The sequence below is a fragment of the Charadrius vociferus genome, unplaced genomic scaffold (assembly GCF_000708025.1).
Source record: "Charadrius vociferus isolate BGI_N301 unplaced genomic scaffold, ASM70802v2 scaffold269, whole genome shotgun sequence".
NCBI classification, from domain to species: domain Eukaryota; kingdom Metazoa; phylum Chordata; class Aves; order Charadriiformes; family Charadriidae; genus Charadrius; species Charadrius vociferus.
In genome coordinates, this window is record NW_009660184.1 from 1,663,852 (window position 1) to 1,681,420 (window position 17,569).

At 37.4% G+C, this 17,569-nt stretch overlaps 1 protein-coding gene across 1 annotated transcript in view; it reads left to right on the plus strand.

Moving 5' to 3' along the window:
- TAF1B (TATA box binding protein (TBP)-associated factor, RNA polymerase I, B, 63kDa) overlaps nt 1-17,569 on the plus strand; it is a 150,555-nt gene that overhangs the window by 100,915 nt on the left and 32,071 nt on the right. Inside the window, exons 3-9 of the mRNA XM_009893269.1 lie at nt 610-708; nt 1,187-1,274; nt 3,144-3,241; nt 3,537-3,632; nt 4,245-4,377; nt 7,814-7,970; nt 14,679-14,778. Coding sequence (XP_009891571.1) covers nt 610-708; nt 1,187-1,274; nt 3,144-3,241; nt 3,537-3,632; nt 4,245-4,377; nt 7,814-7,970; nt 14,679-14,778 — 771 coding nt within the window. The remainder of the gene's footprint in view (nt 1-609; nt 709-1,186; nt 1,275-3,143; nt 3,242-3,536; nt 3,633-4,244; nt 4,378-7,813; nt 7,971-14,678; nt 14,779-17,569) is intronic.

The following is a 17,569-nucleotide window of genomic DNA, read 5'->3' on the forward strand; positions in this document are numbered from 1 at the left end:
TCCTCAGCGGGGCGGCGCGGGGTCGGTCCCCGCCGGGGCCGGTGAGGGGTCGCGGGTGAGCCGCTGGCCGACTCCCCCCCAGCCCCCGGCCCAAGGGGAGCTGCCCGTCCCCAGCACGGTCGTGTGGGGTGCTGCTGAAAAACACTGTATTCTAAATGTGTGAGTTTCTCTCTTTTCTCCTTCCTCCGCCGGTTTCTCCGGGAAGTCCCCCTTTCTTCACCGACTTGTTCAGGCCTTCTTCCACCGCATATCTTCCTGCACAGTTCTAGAAATTTATTTTTACTCTCATCTCCTGCTCTCAGCTTCTTGCCTCTGCTGCCATTTCTGATGGGTGGGTTTTGTAAGCCATGTCATGTGTGCTAACTGTGTATTGTTATTCCCCTTGTGCTCATACACAAGAGCTGATGCTTGCCAGCTAAAATTATTTGTTCACAGTTATCTATGACTGATAGCAAATGCTATGATTACTTGTTATCAGCCAGAGCTAATGCAAAGGGTGTAAATATTATCCTCTATGAATAATCTCAGAAGCTGTGCAGTAGTCTAGTAATAGTGCCATTTGTTTTGCTCGAACACGTGAAGCCATTTTATTTTTTCTTTTCCTTTTAGAGAGATTTTAATGAACGCTGTGCCCAGTGTTCAGAAGTGAACTGGGGTCTCACCGATGGAGGCAGATTTTATTGCAGATCTTGCCACAATGTTACTGAGGTAAAAAGCCAAACTGCTGGCCTTGGAAAAGGTTTATTTTGATTGTTTCTTGGTTTTATGTTAAGAAAATGTTAGAATTCCTCCTTGGCATTAGGAGTTGAGGCCAGTATTGATTCTTCCTTTTTCATGCTTGACTTGACACTGTATAAAACTAATGTTTCTTGAAATCACAAAATGTAAAATGAGCCATCTTAAGATTCAGTGTTACTGTGGCTCTAGTGCTGGCATGCTGTCGAGGTGCCTTAGAGGTATTGCCAGGGTATTGCTGTGCTTCAGTATGGTAGCAATGTAGGCAAACCCTGATGCGTATTGCCTCTATGTCCAGGATACTAATTCTCTACGTTTGCAATTTCTGAATGAAAAGTCTCCTTTTAGTTTAGGAAATTTGAACTAGCTCCTCCATTATGTTTTATGTTCGGGCAATCTATGCAAGTTAGGCCTGCTTCTTTTGTTGCTATGATATATTCCTGTTTTGCAGAGAACTAGAGAAGTTGTAAACACTGATTTTATTTCTAATACAAGAATCCAGACAATCTCCAAAGGTTTAAAAAAGCAGGAAAAAACTGGTATGTATGAGTTTCCCTCTGTATATTTGTATGAGTGGCTGTTCAGCCAGGGTTCACCTAGCCCGTTATGTCTTTGACAGTGGCCAAAGGCAGATAGCTAGGAAAGGCTGTAAGAAGAAGAACAAAATACACCCTCAAATGCTGTTAGAACCTTCAGTGGTCACCTTTGGTGACTTCCTGAGCCACAAGTGACCTCTGTGATCCTGGTGGTGGTTTTGCATTGAACAGAACTATGTATTACTTATTGCCACTTTGATTTGTGGAAGCCAATACTCACTGAAGATACTGGTGGCAAGCATTCAGATGCGGTGATCCCTTTGTTCTTTCCTGGTGATGGCTATCACGAAACCAGAAAAGTTGTCTCTTTGTAAGTGAGATACGATGGGGGTCCAGCTCTTAGAATGTCAGTCTGGATTGCATTACAGGTACTCAGCCCTGGAACCTACACACAAATCTACATGGAAGAGATTTCATGCAGTTACAATAGCTAACCCAACATTATATCTTTCATCCAGAGTCTCTTCTATACTTTTAATTTCATGATTCAGAAGAATAGTAGTCATTACATATGATGATATATGCCGTAAGGGTGTTATGGTGAGGCTGCTGCTGGAGCTATGTATGTATTCTGTGATGCCTGGATAGATACTTTACTGTTGTGGCCGCTTTCAAAAAGCAAAAATGCATTATAATGCTAAATGAAGCATGGGGTTAGCTTTGTCTCTGATACGCTGACCTATCTTCACTCCGCCGTGGTGGCAGTGGAGTGCTACATTCCTTTGAAAAGAACAGTTGTGGGGAAGCGAAGGAAGGAATGAAAAGAGGAACAACCTTGACACCTCTACTTGTCTTTATCCTGTGTTGCTCTTAAAGTCTGAGCTGTGTACCTCTTCATGCTTTTTAATTCTGCTGTTAGGGAAGTCATTGGCCATCTTCTTCGTTAACCAAGCTTCTTAAGAAAGAAATCCTTTGCTTCATGCAGTCCTTTCTGTGAGCGCAGTTATATTATACTATAGTAGCTTATTTTCATGCATTTATAGGACTAAGCTGTATCTGTGGTTAACAGTTAAAGCCAACGTCGTTAAAGCAGGACAGAACTTCTGAGATGGTGAGATGTAATTGGAAGGAAAAATAGTGAAGAACAGGTGGGGAGGGAATGAAAAGGAAGTTGAGAAATGCAGAGAAAATTTCTAAGACCAAAAGCCTGCAGAAAAGGAGAAAGGAGTTGTAAATATAGAAAGTTAAGGGTGAAAGTAAACATAACAGTCTGAGGGAATAATGACTAGATTGGAGAAGGCCAATTCCTTATGAAATTCGTGTTGTGCTGAGATTTGCTAGAAGCTCTGAATACCTGAGAAAGTTTCTTTCATTTAAATGTGTATGATTCTGTGGGAGAGAATGGTGAAGAACGTGGTGATATTGGTTGTTTTTTGCCTGACTCACCACCATAATGTGTTCCAGTTTTCTGTGCTGGGGATGGGAAAGAAATGATCATATTTCATTTTTTAATGACAGGTTTGCAGTTATTTTAAAACTGGCCACTTAACAACTTTCCACTCGATTACGAATGCCGCACGAGAAATTATAGTGAAATATATTATTCTTGGGAAACGTGTGGAGAAAAGTGCTTGTTCAGTAGCTTTTCTTCTTGATTAAAACTGTGAATAAATGGAAGTTAATGCAGTATTCAGTGTAGCTGGCCTATGCTCCTGTATCTAAAATTTTTTAATAGACAGACATATTTCTGTCCCGATACCAAGAGAACAGAATATTAAGTGGAAATAAGTGCATAAAGTTAATTAAAAAAAAACACCCAAATCTAAAACAATACAAAAAAACAAAAAACATCCTTTTTTTTTTTTTTCTTAGATAGAGGCTGTGAATGGTATGTTTGTGAAGGCTTTCAGCTTGTACTCAAGAAACAAGCTGAAGCTTTAGAAGCATTAGGAGTATGTCCACAAATGAAGGTATGTAGATGTCCGTGTGAGTTTTAGACACTGTATGTGTGTGTTACAGGACATGTTATTTTAAAAGATTGTAATTTTTAAAGTGAATGCAATAACTCCCCATCTAAAAAAAATTGGACATATGAAAACAAACTTTAGTTTCTGGTAATTTTAAAACATAGTTTGTAGATCACGGTTAATAAAATTAGAGCTGGAACATTATTTAGATTCCTGAGTTAGCAATTACGCTCTGTTCTCTCAGCAATTAATGATCTTGTTAACTTTGCGCTAATCTCTATGCATTTGTATTTATCAGGATGAAATTCTGTGCAATTTTTGGAGGCGTTACCTTCAGAAGACCAAACAGGCATATTGCAACAGACCAGCTGGGGAAACTGTCAAAGCATTATCAGTAAGTGAAAAGTTCAAATGCCATGAGATGTTTAGTATCTTTTTAAAAAGCAGCAACAGAAACCTGCTTTGTTCAAGCTATATATCTATCTTGTATTAATGTCCCTTCGGTATAAAGGATATCTTCTAAACAGGGTCCACGTGTCCGTTTTGTTGTTTCCTTTTTTCCTGTTTCGAGAGACAATTACTTCTCTGAGTATGGAAAACTGCTTATTTAAAAATATTGCTTTGTCTTGGCATAGAAGGTTAGTAGATAGAGCAGAAATTACAATACAAAATCTGTCATCAGCTACTGTCCTTTCCTGCCTTCTCTCTTGAAGTTATTTATTTCATCAAGCTTTTATTCTATGTATTGCCAGCTTTCTGGTCGTTGTAGCAGACTGAAATGTAATATAATCACTAGAAGTCATTTTATCTTAAGAAATCTTTTAAAATACTTTTTTTTGCAGGGTTTATAACATACTCATGATTCATAGATAAAGTGAAAATGTGAACAGTTTGGGTTTAAACTTAATTTACTGTTGATCTTGCATCTATCATGCTTCATTTGGTTTTTTCTCATTGAAACAGAAACTAACAGTAGGTAATACAATGACTTATTTACAAAAAACAGGTATGCGATAGCAGTACTGATGTGGACAGTGAACCAGAGAGACCTAGCCTTCTTCACTTCTTATCTCTCTCTGAAAGTGAGGGGGACCTACAGACTGATTGCAGCTTTGCCTCATCAATTAGCAAGATCTCAGGTAGGAGCAATGAACTGAGCTATCTGGAAACCATTTTTGTATAGTTTTTTAATATAAATAAATATATATAAAGTGTATTAATGTACAATGAATTGGAGGAACTGGTTGGAAAGTGTAAAGTTTTCAGTCCTGTTTGCCAGTAGAGTACTTTATGTTCTACAAGAAATAGAAGACTTTCCTCCCCAGCCCCTACCCAAAGAGATGAAAATTGAACAGGACCTGGAAATAAAATAGAAATGCAGAAGGAAGTTGTATTTTATAACAGGTTTGCTCCATGCCTCCTGTTTGGAATGGGAAAAAATTGCTATTGTATTTGCAAAGCCAGATGTTCACAAACATGGCAGCTTTAAAGAATAAGCACTTGTTTAGCTAATAGCAGAGCTGTCAGTCATGACTTTGATGTTAAAAAAGATGAGTTTGTTCTTTTGGGGTTTTGTGTTTTGTTGTTTTTTTGTTTGTTTGTTTGTTTTTCCCTAGCTCATGTTTAGCTTTCTAATTTTTTTCCTGGCAGTATTTTTGGTACTTCTGTATCTTTTGTGTCTGCATTCTTTTTACTTCTTTCTCTGTAACCCCTTCTGTCAAATATGTTTTAGCCTTTTCTGTTCACAGTATCAACTTGAAAATACTTAAAATGTTTAGCATTCTGTAATTAAAATGTTACAGAAAATTGGAGTGTTCAGTGCTACTGCGCAAGTGTAATGCCAGACAACGCTGCAATGTCTGATATTAGAAATACATTTCAAGGCATATTTGAAAGCTTTTTTTTTTCTTTTTAAACTTCTGATAGTTTTTCTTTTTTGCTTTGTTCTTTGCTTGCTTTTTCCTCCTTTTCTGTTTCACTGTTTCTTTTTCCCCTGTTATGTACTCGTCTCTTTGTGTCCCATTTCTGTTCTTCTGTGATATTGCCCATCTACCCTCAGAAGAATGCAATTTTGTTTGTTCATGTTTTTCTCTTTATTTTGTAAAGTTCAGAAATGGTAATAGAATGAGAAACTTGATCTGTGGCAATTAAAAAAAAAACAGGAAAAAAAAAGACAGGAAATTTTTAAAATCCAAACAGAATTAGAGAGGCGAAAAAAGGTGCAAAAATGGTGACAATTTTTTTTGTGAATATAATGCGAGTACCTTTCATCCTTATATATTAAAATGCAAAATTTTCAGGTAGAGTCGCTGTATGTTTGCACATGTTGCAGATTGTGGGTGTTTTACAGACATATTATGTGAAGAGGAAAGAATTGAGTGAGAAATACCTAGTGAAAATATTCCATTGAATTTTCTTCCCTTTTTTTATGTCTGGAGGACCTCCTTTCTTCCTTGGTACTTGTGTATTTTACAGTTATGTTTCTTAGCAGTTTAGAACAGCTAGATAGTCTTAAGATAGGGCATAATTTAATGTGTTCTTGGTCTGTTGTTTCAGAGATTGAATTCAGCTTTAAGCAGTCATACCAATTTCACTAAAAGCACTTGGAGTGAATTAAGAGTTTAGCGACACCAGAAGTACATTTTGGTGAAATCAGACAAACATAGGAATTGTTTTGTGTATTGAAATTCAACACAAGTAATACTAGATGTGTTCTAGTCAATTATAAATTCTTGTGAAGATTCATAAGTTTCCTTTTCAGTGCTGTTTTTACTGAGCTGTTATTGCTGCAGACTGGAACCCTCAACACCCTCTTTTTCCTAAGGGGCTTGCCCAATGTGCAGGCATTTTTCTTTTGTTATTTTTGTGTAGGGATAATAGCAAATTCCACTGAGTATAGCACTGAGATGTTGTTAGAGAAGCCTATTAAACTCTTAAATTATTATATGCGTGTAACTGTGTGTTGTCATGCCTTGCATAAGCTGGAAGAAATAAAAGGAAATTGAGTGCCATCATTAAGGCCACAGATATAAAGAGGATTATTTTAAATTAAGTTGAATGTGAAATTAATAATGAAGCTTCAATTGTGAAGCTGCCTTTAAGCACAAGTAACCATGTAAAAGGTGAAACTGTTGACTAAAGGGATTAACTGATGTTCCTGCTTTTGTTCTGCAACGCACCTATACGTGATAGACCTCGTAGGATGCTGTCATCTAGACCTTGTCTTCGTCTGTATGAGGTTGATGTTTGAGCCGGTTCTTTTAACCTGTTGCTGTGTCCCTAGTGCTACCGGCGGCCGTTTTAGGAGCCGGTAGGTGGCATCAAAGACCAATTCTGGCTCAGGAACACGGTATTTGCAGTGTCTGTCTTCATACTGCCTGTCAGTGGGCGCTGGATCTCGACTGCTGACCGCTGTCACCTTACAGGGTTGGCTATCACCTGCCAGCACAACCATGGAGCTGCCAAGGTCTCTTGAAGTTTTGAACTGTTTTTTTGCAGGCTGCTTGCCATGGCCCTGCAGCTCCCAGCTGGGGAGCTGTGGATCCAGCCCTCGCTGTTCCTGTCCAAACAGGTGAACAGTCTGTGGGGAAACAGTGAGAAAATCTCTACAGAATTGCTGCTGATATTTTGTGCTGGTGTGCTTTAAATACAAAACATTTTCATTCGTCCTAGCTGGGTCAGGGTGTAGGGATGAGGGGCTTTTCTTTTTCTCCTCCTCCTTCTCTGAACTCCCAGGTTTCACTGCTGAAAAGGTTCCTAACTCATAAATCACTCCCCTAAATGAAATTTCTCATTGCTGCTTCTCTTAGTTTTCAGTCATTCATCTCAGTAAGGAAGTAAGGAGGTTGGTTGGTTTGTTGGTTGGTGTTTCTTTTCCTACCTTCTCTACCATGTGCTGTATTTTTGTTCTAAAGTTATTTTCTTTTTCATTGAATGTAGATATGTTGTTTTAAAAGAATACTTATGTTTCCACAGTTAAAGATTATATGGCAGATGGTTACATGCCTTAACCTTGCTAAAATTTCTGCAGTGTAAATCATGTTCTCGTTGAAAGTCCTGACTGTGAAGTTTAAAATTGTATTTTAATGTGCAACTCCGAGGCATTGTTTCAAGCACATCAAATTTCCCTTGTTTTGCCACTGTTCCCTTATCCCTCAAATGGAAAATAGTGTTTTCAGCTTGTAAGTAATGTTAGTTTTATGTTGTATAGAAGTTAATGTCCTTTTAAAACTCCAGGTTTAAGTGTAGTTTCCAACAAAAAGTCGATTTTGATGGTACTAGAGTGAGTTTTGTCTCTTCATATGATCCAGTGTCTTAGTCAAGTGAAGTAGCAGTTTATGAAACAGGTTGTGATCTCATATCATAGTAGATTAATAAATTAGAGTTAAGCTGTTTAGTAGAAAAGTACACAAACTACCTAACTACTCAAAGTAATGATTTCAGAATGTTAGTAGTTGCTGAACAAAGGTCCTTGTATGTTCCTTTATCTTGTTTACTGTATAGCATGGATGGTGTGCATGTATGTCATATCAATCAATATTTTTTTTTCTTTCCCGTTTTTAACATAAACCAAAGAAAGCACCTCTGTGTGCTCCGGATCAGTAGATGGTAGCTCGTATTTAATGAAGAACCGAAAGGAGAAACTGAGGATGACAATGCCAATGACCCTTTCATTTTGTTACATGGCGTTACTCTGGTTGAGAGAACCAATGACATTATCTGATCTCTTAAGGTATGAATCGTCTCTAGTGAAATATTTGTTGCTTTCATAAATAATACATATTTTAAAAATTACATCTGTATTATTGCCCTCTTACTAATTTGCTCAGAAATAGTGAAAAGTTTTCTCCATTTAGTTGTCTTTTCTTTGACATAGCAATTTGTGCTGCTGCTTTTGGAGAATATTCTCCTCTGTTGCTTGCAATGAATCTCAAAGACCTGTAAGGGGAAAGGTTTTGGAGCTGAAAAAGTTTTTATCTTTCTCCTTCAGTGTTTCTTAAGATTGAGTGGAGTTGTGTATGGTCACATTTCTGCTATTTTTGCTGTTGTCAGTGTGCCAGAATTAAATGAGTAAACATTCTCCAGGACTTACATCAGTGTCATCATACAAACAATGCCAGGAGTATATAATGATCTAAAAGGTAGCTAAGTAGCTTCACACAATGGAGTTGGGCACAGAAATTAATATAAGAAGTCCTTTTTTGCCTTCGTATCTTTGTATCTAATTATCAGAGTTCAGAATAATACAGCTTTTAATATAGTAGAGATAAAATGTTCTAATAGTTGGGTTTGATGCTAAATGGAGACCGTCAAACTATTGCTGACAATGCAGTTCCCTTCTCCCCTCTACAAGCCTATAAACACGTTCCTTATTTACTTCCAAGCCTGTCAATGTTTGAGAGGCATTTGGACAATGCCCTTAACAACATGCTTTAACTTTTGGTGAGCCCTGAAGGGGTCGGGTAGTTGGACTAGATGATCATTTTAAGTCCCTTACAACTGAAATATTCTATTCTACTTAAGGAATGAAAAATAACTCAACTTTTCTTGTTAACAATAAATACTTTAAATCAGGCCCTGTCCTGGTTTAAATTCAGGAATTCTTAGATCTTCCTTGGAAGACCTTTTGTATACGGCTTTTTAACAAGTGTTGAAATACTGGGTATTTCTAAAAAGATGGAGAAAAAAATGTTACTTTGCCAAAATTTAAGGAACAGTAACTTGCCAATGCAAGTAAATGTGCACTGTCAATTCAAATTGCAAACTTGGGCAAAATAAAGGAAAAACTGATTCAAAATTCCATTGATATGGTAGATTTCACTTCTTTTATGTATTTGAAAAATATAAATGACACGTGAGCTAAAAGGCAAGGCAATAAGTACATCATCCCCCACCTGTGGTGCATATAGCTAGTACTGCTGCTGAAAGTGTGATGAATGCAAGAGGAGTTTACCCCAGAGCCTGATCTGCCATCATGGCCTCTCCCCCCTGGAGTGCCAGCTTCCACCTGCGCTTGTCTAGCTTTGTACAAGCTTTCTCAGAAGGATGGGTATTGAAGAACGCTCTTTTGCAAGTACTTTTCAAAATGGGGAGGTTGGTATGTCTCTAAGTACAGTAGTTAATACTAGCTGATTTATGTCTATGCAAAACAATGTTTAACCCTTTGATTTAACTTTAGAGGGTGGCTGTTGGCTTCATCAATCAGAATTGCACAAACCATTGCATATTTGCGTAAGTGGATATGCTGTTGTTGCATAAAAGATGCTTGTAAAACGTTCAGAAAATGCTACAGTATTCAGAATTCAACACAGAAGTATTTATTGAGTGGCTTAAGAAATAGTAGAACTCCAAAGTAGTTTTCAATAACACGATTATTACTGACTAGTGTCTTCCTAAGGAAATTCTGTAGGACTTGGAACTACTGTAGTATACTCTGTATTTTTGTCAATTATTAGAAAATAAATATATAAATTCTGCCTGATAATGCTTGTATATGGCAAAAATCCAAATACTAAGTTACGATTACTGGGACAGACCAAATGGGTCACAGTAAAGAATTCTTGCTTAGCCCATCCTGTTTGGGGAGAAAAATGACTAATTAAATGAATAATTAAATATCTATTCTTGGGCTACTGTATCTTGGAAACTGTTTCTGGAAAGCATATGGGGTCATATAAGGCAAATACTTGTGACTACCTCACAAGTTCCTGTCTTAGTGTGATGGTCTGGTTTAGAAAAACAAAACTGTTGAAGTCAACTGTTAAGAGGAAAGGTTGATTGTGTTGTTTGCATATTAATGGTATATTATTGATTTGGCACTTCAAAAATTGAGGAGTCCATGAAAATAATTCAGAACCTGGAGGACATCCTTTGTACTTAAATCCTTAAGAGAGGAGCACATTTGCTTAAAAGGGTTTAGAGGAATCAGGAAAACGGCAAAAAAAGCTGGAAAAGGAGAGACAAAAAAAATCCAGCGCCAAGCGTAGCACAGAAAGGCATAATCAAAAACTAATAACTGGAGATTGAAATAAGATTATTTGAATGAGAAGATATTTAATTAGGTAAAATTTATGGGTGTAATACTTTTAAAAGTGGGTAAATTGGAATGATTCAGTGACTTTAAATGCACTGAAAATATGAACTGAATTAAATACTGAAAGTGATGTTTAAAAGAATGTCATTTGTATTGCAAAGTTTTACCATGATACGATAGTTGTATAAGACTGTAATTACATTATCATGCTTCCCTCCCTACCCTTAAGGTCTTTGCCTTTCACAAGTTTGATGAAGAAGGGGAAAGAATTTTAAATTGCATGTAGTACCATAAAATTCTTGTTTTCTAACTTCTGAATATTTAAGTTTAAAAAATCAGACGATGTTCACAGTTTTGCATGCATTAAGATACACAGATCAAAATAGCGACAGACCAGAGATGAAAACTATGCAGAGAAAACATTAAGTATTCAGCATTACCTTTTAAATCTTTATAGGCAAATTGTTTTATTTAAACCAGCTGAATTACACTTGTGCTTAAAGTTCTGCCTTGTTTTCTCCTCAGTTTGGTTTTCTCCCTACCCTGAAGTCAGCTGACTACCGCTCCTCCCTTGTGATACATGCTTAGGCACCATGGTAGGGCAATCTGCCAGCTTTTAAAGGATTTACACCACCAAAAATATACTCCTCCTTGCTACTTGACATACTTAGTAGAAAAACACTACAATTACCTCCTCTGTCAGAGACGTTTTGGTTTAAAAATAACACTTTCAATAGCCTTCTACTCTATGCAACACATTAAATCCTTTTCCATTGTGAATAGTCTCACAATACTCTATACACTTTATATTATTTGTCTAAATAATAAAATTGTTGGCTTTTGGAAAAAGTTTCAAGATGCTAGAGTTTGAGATTGTGAGAACTAATGCCTTGCAAATAAGGTTATACCTAGCTGTGCTGGCAAGACTAAACTTGTAATCAGTTTGTGGCATTACTGTGTGGCTTTACCAGCTGCATCATTTCCTCGTAGCATACAGAGGACCTAAGATTTTTTTCGTACTTGGACCTTACTAATGTATGCTGCTGCTGTAATTAAAAGAACACGGACTGTGTACTGTATGTGCCAGTCAAGTTTTCAAGCACTTCACTGATACAATGTAGTCTTACAAGTGTTTTGATCATCTGTCAGTTAAATGAAAGGTTTGGAAGAACAGCAGAAGAAGCTATTCTGAAATGCTATTCCAAATCTGGGCTTTTGGAGTAAGTGTTAAAAACCTGAATCATCAGCACATTGTATTCATAACAGGGTATTTATGCTGTTTCATTTATTTTTAGAACATAAAAACAACTCTTAACCTGAGAGAGAAGAGCATTCTTTTGTATGGAGATAGTAATTTCAAGCTAGGAAAGATGTTGTTATTTTTTAAATGGCTGCAATGCTTTGACTTGGTACAGCCAACTTAGTGAAAACTTCTTGGTTTTTCAACCATTTTGGTGGACATTGCTTGCCTCTTGCAGTGTAAGGATGTGATTTCAACATCAGTTTAAGCAGATCCGAGTTTCTGTGGTCCTGCATAAACGTTCCTGACCTTTCTCTTGCCCTGGGTACTAGCATGCATCCGGTTTATGGTGTATTAGTTGAAAGAAGATCTGCAGAAAACTAGTTTTGCAAAAGAAAGTTTCACCGGACATTTTAGCGCAGGTTAATTCACCAGTCTCTTTCCTCCTCGTGCTGGCAAATGCTTCACCAGCAGTCTCTTTCCTCCTCGTGCTGGCAAAAATGTCCCTACGGTCAGCTGAGTCTGGAAATCTGTCTGGTTGAAATCAAACCCCGGAAGACCAAAGACTAGTTTTCAATCTAATCCTCTGTCTGAGAAGTCACACAAGTGCTTTTGTCAGCAGGGAGGAGTGTGTGGCGGAAGACTGAAGGGAGGGTGGGATTTCCCATTTCGGAGGCAGCAAGTTGTTGGGGTGGTTTGGCTGCAATCACCACCACACCACACCCGAAGGAAGGTCTCGATTGTTTGTTCTCTTCCAGCTGTTGCTGTGCTGGCTCAGGAGGTTGCTGCTCTCTGTGTCTTGGTACCAGCTCTTCAGATCTGTCAGCTAATCGTGTGATTGCGCCTTAGCACGTGTCAGGCAAAGCTTATCAGCTGAGCCTGTAATGGGTCACTCTTGCTGAAAGAGGAAGGTCATGCTTCCCATTCTTCTCTTCTCCTGCCTGTGTGATGTGTCCCCTTCCCTCTGCCGACTCTTGCACTTGTTGGAGCCATCTGTGAGCCTCCTTTGTTTGTTAGATGATGGGAAACAAACCCTTCTTTTTTCAAACAGGCTAACGGGAAATCTTTCGCTGTTGTAAGAGGAATTTGTGGAAGAGGATGATGAGCAACAGGAGCATGCAGTCAGAGTACGACTAGTTGTGTTGAGCTTTTAGGTTGGCATAATCCATTTTGTGAAGCCATCCCTCAAGTTTAAGTTCTTCAATTTAGTGCAGCTGACTTCGACTAAAATGAGCAGAGGAGCTGTCATGCAAGCTGCTCAGCAGATCAGGTGGGATGGGGAGGACGAGCAACTTGGGCTTGGTTTGGATGGCAGCCTCGCTGAGCACATGGACCAGTGCACATCAACACTCAGGGTGGGGAAATGCTGTTCACACTAGTTGAGGAAGACTACTGAAATTTCGTTGTCAAAATGTACATCACACAATTTGATTAGACAGGATTGTGCGGCTACTTTTATCTCTTCATTTAAGAGACTAATATGGAGAGCTTCAAAATAAAAAGTATTGGACAATGTGTTTTTTTCTGATTGCTGTTATTTTTCAGAAGCCATTATAAATTATGGGTGAATTCTAGCTGGGAGAGAGTTTTGATTAAGAAATGCACTTTTCATTTTAATCCTGGTTTGAATTAAATTTTTTAATTAAACTGAAAATTCAGTTAAGTATATTTAAAAAAAATAGGATGTAACTGTAAACTTTACAGTAACTAGCTTTTGAATAGAATTTTGGTCGACTTCAATAGATACACACTGTGTAACATGCAACAAGTGGTGATTAGGGCACTGGGCTGGAGAGAGGGAAGGTGAGCTTGTGAATTACCGTAGGCTCAGGAGAGAGTTGAATCCTCCTCAAGAGTGGGTGCTCTGTCTGTGAAGACATTGTTCTGCTTTTTTTTTTTCCTTTTCTTTTTTTTCTTTTTCTTACCTCCAGACGCATTTTGAGTGGAAGTGGCAGATTGCTGTGCTTTGTGAGGAAATCGGTGTTTATGCTTGTGGGATTGGATCCAGCTAGCGATTGAAGCGTTTAGGTACTGCCCCGCATTGGGAGCAGATGGAAAGCCCAGCCTTACCACCACTGTAGGAACTCAGGAGGGACTTGCAGAGTTCGTAGACCATGAAGTTACTAATATACATAGCAACGTCAGAGAGATACTGTACAGATAACATGGCTGGCAGGAGAGAAAATTGTTTTCACGTCTCTGATAGTATTTAAAGAACAGGGTCTTCTCTGTTTGAAATGTTAACTTGTTGTAGTTTAATGTACTCTTTTTCACTAAATTGTTTTGGAGAAGAGGAGACAGGAAGGTGGTTCTAGCTTAATCCTATGGGAGATCACTAATATACTTTAAGCTGGAATGAAAGGAGTGTCTGTTCCTTTGAGGCACCACGCTCGTTCAGTGCTTGCTTTGCCTAGTGTGAATGTCAGCTAAGATGATAGATAAGAGCAGGGGTTTGGTGTGGTGGTGGCTTTTTATTACTAGCTGTTGTTAAGATCCATCTTATATTTTTTATATATATATGAGAAAAAGTCAAGAAAAATCCCAAATAAAACTGTCAACCACTTACTAAAGCCAGTTTTTAACAAAAAATGCATTATTTGGATGCATATAAAAATAAATTTTGTATTTATTAGTATACAAAATCATTTCTATTCATACCAAAATAATACTTTAAAAAAAAAAACAGGTGTAATTAATGGGATTTCAGTTCTGTGTGTCTGCTCATCATTCTGTGACTTGCCTCCTTGCCACATGACCTGACTCAAACTCCTCTAGCAGAAAGTGTGTGTTTTAAAAGTAAAATTTACTTAAAGCTTTAAAATTTTGAAAAAAAAAAACAAACCCAAAATTCCATACCATTCAAAGGAAGCTTAAAGCAGTTTCAGAAATGCAGTAGCTGAAGAATGTGCAGAACAAACTCCATGTAAGCATGTTGATTGTAAGGCCATAACATTATCATTTGTCAATTGTATCTGAGCTTGAACTTAAAGGCTGTTAAATGATTGAACTGGTTTTTGTCCTGTGGAGCATTTAGGGGTGTGTAGCTTCAGATAGAATTGCTTAGGCAGTATAATACTAATGTTATTTCAAATCAGAAGTTGATTTGTATATTAATTTTAGACTATTTTAGAATATTTTTATTTGATCTCTTTTTTTTTTTTATGCAGGTTTGTTGTTGAAGGTCATATTCCATATTTGAATGTTTTTCAGCATTTTCCGGAGAAGATGAAATTATATGGACTTGATCTTAAGATCTTTTGTGTAGAGGTAATTTTTTTCTTCAAGGGAAAGATTAAAAAAATATGACCAAAACCTAGTTATCTTGTGGTATTTTAATTTTTTTGGTCACTGTACTAATAAATTGATTAGAATTCCTATGTTGTAGAGTTCATGTTTTGCATTATTTGAGCCTGTGCAGAAACCAGTGCAATCTGTGACTTGGAGTGCTTTAATCTTTAACCAGTCTTATTAAGCCGATAGTACCGAAGTCAAAATGAAATCAGTAAGTACTTGTGGAGAAAAAGGTATTCAGAACTGCTTTTGGAACACTGAGAAATAGAATTTGGCTTCACAACTAAGGGCAGTATATTATACTTTTGGTGCTTATTTAAAATATCTCTTGAATTTTTTGTAATTCCATATCCTTTTCATAAAATACGGTTTAGATGCTATCTCTTGTTCTGTTTCTTGCTGTACTGGTTGAAATATATCAAACCTAAAATCTACTAAGGGGTTACGGCTCTTCTAGAAGCTGAAGAGTGATGGACAGTCTTGACTAAAATGTCCCTTGTTTAAGTTTATTATGTTTTGAGGTAACAATTGCAGAAAGTAGCAATTCTGCTAACAGGAGCAGCTAGGCTTTGGTCTGCTGTAAGGTATTTGTAGCCCAAGCCCTTAGTGATGATGTTGCGAGTAATGTTACTGTTCTCCAATACATAGCTTATATTCAGCAGGTCTAAAGTTATTCAGAAGCTTATCTGTAGCACTTTTTTCTTTTTTTTTAAATACCACTGCTGTCCTGTCTGAATAAATGATAAATATGACCTTAACTTTTAAAAATCAGGAGATAAATTTAATATAAAACTTCTTGATTTCTTTTTCTGTCTTAGATCTTTCCTTAATTGAAAAGATAGATCAGGATGAAATGTGGGTGTAAAATTTTTTTTTAAAAAAAACTCTTTTAATTCTCTGTCTGTCCTTCTTTGCCTCCATCCTTTGGAGGTGGTTTTGTCTCTCAAAAATTGTTATGTAGAACTTGTATTCTGGCCTGACTAAATAAAATAAGTCCCCCCGCCCTAATCCTACAAATCACACAGATGAAATTTTCGTGTGAATAGCAGCTGTGAAACTTGTGCCATGCCTCAAAGTGGGAGATTTGGATTGCAGAGAGGAGATGGCAATTCCCCTTGAGGATCCTATTACTTTCTTTTGGGATAGAGCTGTTTCTGGCATGCAGGATGACCTGATGCCAATCCTGAAGGTGATTTCCTCAGTCCTTATTAACTTGCTTTCTCCCAGAGCTGTCAGTTTGGATTACTCTGCTGTCCCTCCCTAAGCATGCTTCCACTATGGATTGTAGCATGTCCTGACATGGGAGCAGGACTTGACAACTTGAGAGCCAGAAGCTGGTCAATTTAATCTTGTTCCACCTTTTATATAGAAGAGGAAGTCTACCCACTTCACCCTCTGTCTTAAACACTTACTAGCATGTAAACACTTTCCTTTTTTCACTAATGGAGGGGGAACCCAAATCTGATTTTTTTTTTTGGTGTTAATATTGCCTATGATGAGTCTATATCTAGTGTGGTCTGCTATTTAGCTTACGGGAAATTGCTGATCTAAAGGCTGAATTTGTGTAACTTTTGGCTTCCAACTTGCTTGTCTGTGATACTGACACCTGCACCCCTCACTTCCAAAGTATAAGTAGGAGTACATACTAATCAATTAAACTCTTAACTTTGTTTTCATTGAGATACATAGGTAAAGTTGTGTAAGCTTACTGTACAGTTTATTTTCCAGCCACTCCAGTATTTTTGTGCCTTCCTCTTTCTAGGTATATCTGCTTTATACTTTACCTTCAGTGTTCCTTAAGTAATGCATCCTTGGGTTTATTTAGTTTTAACATTTTTGACTACAGCATTGGGCTGATAATTGCAAAAACCTTACTAGCTGTTTCCTAAATCTTATGTTTCAGGACTGATCTTGCTGCTCATTGCAGCACTGAGATTACCAGCAGCTCACTGTATCTAGTTTTGACATCTGAGTTTTGAGAAATTCAAGAGATGAGGTTGTTGTCCTGGAGTAGGAAGTCAGATTGTGTAATAGTCCCTCCTGAAAATACAGCCTGCATTCTTTTCTCCTTGGTGTTCTGTATATAATATTCTATAGACAATTATCTTCAAAACCTTTAGGGGATTATGACTGTTAATAACCAGGCAGGTAAGATGCTCTAATGCCATTACTTGTTGTGCTTCAAGTCTAGTGAATGTAAGCTGCAAACATGATCAAAAATATTGATAACTGACAGGACTATTCAATGTCTCCTTTTTATTTTGAACAGATTTTTAGTGTGTTTAATTATGTCCTGTGCTAATTCCCTGCAGCACAAATTTGAATCAGGAACATTATTATGTCATAATAGCTTGAAGGATTTGACATCATACTAAGTATCATTTTATCAGTTACGTACAGACGAAGCCTAACTTGATAAGACTCATCTTATATAAAAACATTCTTAGCGGCTTAAAGCTTATTTTCAGTAACCATTTCCCAGATACCCAAAATATACTGAATTTGTGCAAGATTGAAGTTGTTATAGCTTTAAAAAAATAAATGCAACAGTTAATTCATGGTGAGTCACATCTACTTTCTATCTTTCTATGTAGTGACGTGCGTATGTGTATATGCACAAGAGTTGGATATTTTTTTTATGCTTCATCATTTAGTAGTAGTATTTCGTATGCAAGGAATGTGACTAGTCTGAGGCTTGCCAGCTGATGAACTTCTGGGCTGTGTAATACCAGAATGGAGTCCGTATCGCTGACAATTTTTCCCTGTC